This window comes from Epinephelus moara, chromosome 1 (genome assembly GCF_006386435.1).
Source record: "Epinephelus moara isolate mb chromosome 1, YSFRI_EMoa_1.0, whole genome shotgun sequence".
Classification (NCBI taxonomy): domain Eukaryota; kingdom Metazoa; phylum Chordata; class Actinopteri; order Perciformes; family Serranidae; genus Epinephelus; species Epinephelus moara.
In genome coordinates this window covers 43,753,035-43,758,302 of record NC_065506.1, presented here as the reverse complement: position 1 = coordinate 43,758,302, position 5,268 = coordinate 43,753,035, and the positions used below count along the sequence as shown (strand labels likewise).

Below are 5,268 nucleotides of genomic sequence, written 5' to 3'. Positions count from 1 at the left end.
TCCAGACCTCCATGGGTTAATAAATTTGATTTCCATTGATAATTTTTGTGTGATTTTGTTGTCAGCACATTCAACTATGTAAAGAACAAAGTATTTAATAAGAATTTTTCATTCATTCAGATCTGGGATGTGTTATTTTAGTGTTCCCTTTATTTTTTTGAGCAGTGTATATAACTTTGCATGTAGAACAGAAAAGACTAGAGGCATCAGGCATTGACGACTACACAGCTCTTTCCTAAGATAAAATGAAACAAGATGAAACAGATTAATGCAACGATGAACTATTTATTTTTAACTAAAATAAACAATTGTGCAACAGCAGTTGAAATAGTATGAAATACCTCCACACATGACGTATGACGTACCACGTGTCGCAGTAGATTTAAAGGGAAAGGATCGCGTCAGGTATAGGTTGCATTTTCCGATACCCGATCCATCTATTTTGATGATATCGGGCTGATATTCGATCCAGATATCGGATCGGTGCATCCCTAGACTCAAGCGGTTTCACGTCACAAATCAGTGTTTCTCCTACTCTGTTAAGTGCGTCCCAGACAAGCTGCTATCCCAGCTCCTGCTTATTTGTGCTCACCTATTGTCTCTGGAAACTTAAGACCCAGACATTCAGGAAGTTTTTGCCAGGAGCCGCATTAAAGCAGGTTCATGTTACAAACCAGTGTTTCTCCAATGCTGTTTAGCATGTCAGAGACAGACTGCTAGCCCAGCACCTGTTTATGTGTGCTCACCTTTTTTCTCATGATAACCTAACTTAACTGTTTTAAAAAAAATCAGTCTTTTCCAATGCTCTAAATGACAGCAGCTGCTATGGTGGCCAACACAAAAATGTGAATGGCCCTATGTAGAGTCAGTGTTTGGTTTTTAGATTATATTCCATTTCTGACAATATATACCCTAAATCCCACACACTGGACCTTTGAATGAAATGCAGCATTGTAAACAATATTCTGTTCCTGTATTCCAAGTTTCCATTGCAAATGATAGCCTGCCTTTGGGTATTGTTTTGAATTAGAGTCCCTCCTCATTAATGGAAGGCTACATGATGATAATCATAATGATCATGTTAATAATACACTGCATCTCACAAAGAGATGAAGGCACTTGTCCTACCGGTCTGGACAGGCAGTTGGGCAGTTCAATGGTGTTCATTATGTCTTTAGTGTATGATAGTGACTTTAGGTTCTTCTATCTCAGACATGTTAGGATGTTACTAGTCTCTGTATACAGACTCTACATTCAGTGAATGTAGAGTCTGTGGGCAAACCCCAGAGATCTTGCCTCCGGAAGAAGAGCGGAAGAGCCCTGGTTTCCGGTTGTAGGCTGTTTGTAGTCCGCGTGATATTGACCAATCACGTTTGAGCCGGCTGCAGTTGTTGCCAGGTTAAACGGTCCGTGCGGTGAACTAACGAGGCGGAACATAATTGGCGTCACTGCAAACTCTGAATCCATCGCAATGGTTCAGCATATTTACTTATATATAAACGGAAGTCGGAAACGGAAATTCGCCTCCTCCGCCCAAATCAAACCGGAATGCCAAAAAATCAGGGGTCTGCCCCCAGAGGCTGTATCGCCGTCTGCCAGAAGTCAGACACCGAATACAGCCGATGGGTTCCGAGAATGGGATATTACATACCTTGACATGTTTCGGCGGAAACTTACACCTTCCTCAGAAGTGTCACTTGGTGATGGTTGTGATGCGTCTTTATCAGCTGATCTGTCAATCAGCCGATATTAAGGAGGCATGACCGTCCTTTCAAAAATTGACAACATGTCAAGGTATGTAATATCCTAACATGGTCTGAGATAATAGAACCTAAAGTCACTAGGCAGTTGGGCAAATTATGTAAATCCCTGCCATAATGCCCAGTCTCTGCCCTACCATGGTAGATATTTATGACTATTTTATTTTCTTATATACTTCAGATTGTGTCAAATGACCTTGGTGACTATGTAGAAGCTTCTTTCCTAGCTAAAGTTACAGTGGGATACATGTGTTTTAAGACTGCATTTTTTACATGCTACAGAGTGTATCCTCTCTGTAATACACAGCCTGTGCCCTTCCTTCAAGTATTTTATTTTACTCCAGATCATAATTTTTAACCTTTGTGAATATGGAGACGTTACTACTTTCCCAGCAAAAGTTAGTGGGGTGCACGTTCACACGTACACATTCTGATTTATTAACTTGCACGACTTTGAAAACACTTGTCAGAAAGATACTAAAATATTTCAGTGCTAAAATTTAAGCTGACATGTCTTGTGTGAAAACTGCTTTATTGTGTATTGTGATGAGTCCTTCATGTGTCCATGCTTCTCAGGTGGATTCTGGCTTGGTGTGGACCAGGAAGGCATCGCAGGCTCCCTCTCCTGGACAGGCGTCTTTTTTGGGGTGATAGCCAGCGCTTGTGTCTCTCTGAACGCCATCTACACCAAGAAGGTGATGCCAGCAGTGGACGGAAACATTTGGAAACTGTCCTACTACAACAACATTAACGCCTCCATCCTCTTCCTCCCGCTCATCCTTGTGTTTGGAGAGTGTGGCCGTGTCGTCAGCTTCAGCCGCCTCACTGACCTTGGCTTCTGGGGCATGATGACACTCGGAGGAGTGTTTGGTTTCGCCATTGGCTATGTCACAGGCCTCCAGATCAAGTTTACAAGTCCACTCACGCACAATGTCTCAGGGACCGCAAAGGCCTGCGCTCAGACTGTTATTGCAGTGGTGTACAACAGCTCCAGTAAAAGCCTGCTGTGGTGGACCAGTAACATGATGGTTCTCGGTGGCTCGTCAGCCTACACATGGGTCAAAAGTGTAGAAATGAAGAAGGCTCCTCGCAGAGACCTTGAGGACTCAGCCAGGGAAAAACTGCTGATGGGGGAGAAAGGCAACACGGGAGTGTAAACTAGGCTGAGAAAGCTTCAGCTTTTACCTATGTGGTGTGAGAATGTGAAATAATGTAACATTTAAGGCCTTTGCACATCAAGTCTGTACTTTTTAAATGCATTTTTTTAAAACCTATAATCAGTCAATCATTCATTTATCGTAATCGCTTATCGTGTTAAGGGTCGCAGGGGGGCTGGAGCCTATCCCAGCTGACATTGGGTGAGAGGCAGGGTTCACCCTGGTCAGGTCACCAGACTATCACAGGGCTGACACATAGAGACAGACAACCATTCACACTCACATTCACACCTACAGACAATTTAGAGTCACCAATTAACCTGCATGTCTTTGGACTGTAGGAGGAAGCTGGAGCACCTGGAGGAAACCCACGCTGACACAGGGAGTTCATACAGACTGCACTGAAGGGCACTCCCATCCTGGGGTTCGAACCCTCCACCTCGGTTGCGAAAATTTGCAATATGAGACAACACTTGAAGGACCTGAGCTGTCCTCCCGCTGTGTCTCCACACTGCTACTTCGTCGTTTTCTGTGTGCGCTCCTCATCTTCTATTACATCCTCTTCTTTGTCGTCATCATCATCCACCTATATATTACATTGTGTTGAAATGTCATAACTCTGAAGCTTTCGACAGATGCAAACAAACGCAAAAAAAAAGGAACCTACTCTGAAACCTTAAATAACGAATGAAAGTTTCAGTGTCAGCGTTTAAACTTCATTGACACAATGTGAGGTCATATTTATCTTTACTCGCTGTTTCCACATAGCTCTGTGCACAAACACAAGTTAACCAGGAGTCTGTTAATTCCTTCGTGAACCTCCGACATCTCCGACGTGTTTCAGAAACTTTTCCTGTTTTATTTATGCTGAAAAATGTAACTTTTGCGGCAAATTTCAAACAGACTGTCTGCATTGTGCCGCAGCAGGTCAGCATAAAGAACAAATTAGCAAATGTACTGACTGTAATACAGCCCAATTAATGCACAAAACAGACTTGGTGTGCAAAGGTCTTTAGAACATGATCAATCAGTGATTGAAGTTATACACACGTTGAATCAGTGATTTTTTATTTTTTGTTGAATTTAATAATCTTGTGGTTTTATACAGTTTGACTTGAGGCCTGAAGGAATTTGTATATATTTTATTTAAAACCGCTCGCGTGCATTTGGGACCTTTTTCCACTTATTATGAAATGGAAATCATGTTTTTATTCACGGGTGGGGGGGTATTTTTACTCAGACTGAGAGGACTGGTGTCATAGTGAAATAGAGACTTTTTTATTCCCATTGTTTTAATCATAATCTGAAGAATATTTATTAGCGGGTATGTGAAACATGCGAGTGCATGTCACTATTGAGGTTTGTAGGGAAGCCTCTGGTTATGATCATGTCGGCTTCCTCAAGTATGAACAAAAGCAAGACAGAAGGATTTGTCACATCCTGCAGTTAGGTAACGTACAGGTAACCTAAGCTAGGTAATCAGAAACCTTGTGTCAGTGCGACTGATATAATGGGCCTTTTATCTCCAAAGAAAACACTCCGTCGGCAACTGCTGCAGTCATACACTTGCACATTGTTTGCTAGGGCACAGGATGTTTCATAACTGGACACATTTTAAATAGTAAACCCAGCCGATGGCATAAGGTCGTTGAAATGTATGTTATCATTTCAAAACAAATGCAGACAGACTGAAAGAGAGCCCTGTTAGCAAACCTACTCACAGGTCTCTCACCTCTCGTGTGTCGTTCGTACACTTACCTGTGACATTATCTTAAATGTCACAGCGGTGAACAACTGCACCGCAGCTGAGGCTTTGTTTGCGCTTGTTATTCACTCTTTACTTAAAGTGTGACACACCAGGTTCCTCTCTACATAGCCTGAAAATGCTTTCAAAATCAGCTTTTTAAAATGTCTTTAAATGACTGTAACACAATAGAAACAAAGCCAGGGAGCTTATTTCAAAGAAAACATTAAAGATGGTGTACAATTCAACTGTTTTCAATGTTTTTATTAAAAGGGAACTTTGTGGCTTTACTGTTAAACGATGACATTAAATTTATTCATGTTTTGTATTTATAAAGGATGATCGTTTGGCATTCTTGTCAAATAAAATATATATAGTTTATTTAAACATTTTTCTGTGTCAGTCTACATTCTCTAAATGCAGCTTAAATTTAGAGACTGTCATCATTTGTGTATCTTCAGCTTTAATCTCATGGTAGTTCAGAGTCAGACTGAATGTAGGGCAGTCTGAGCATTGACACAATTACTGGATCTGTCCACATGCCTGCTCATCCCTGACGTGAGAAGTTCACAAAGCTGGTGGTCGTGATTGGAAGCACATTGCAGTC

General features: G+C 41.6%; 1 protein-coding gene across 2 annotated transcripts in view; it reads left to right on the top strand.

The window, feature by feature from the left end:
• slc35c1 (solute carrier family 35 member C1) overlaps window positions 1–5,052 on the top strand; it is a 9,714-nt gene extending 4,662 nt beyond the window's left edge. For both annotated transcript variants that reach the window (XM_050046376.1, XM_050046369.1), the window contains one exon: window positions 2,337–5,052. In XM_050046376.1, coding sequence (XP_049902333.1) covers window positions 2,337–2,917 — 581 coding nt within the window. In that variant the 3' untranslated portion in view covers window positions 2,918–5,052. The remainder of the gene's footprint in view (window positions 1–2,336) is intronic.
• Window positions 5,053–5,268: the final 216 nt, after the last annotated feature.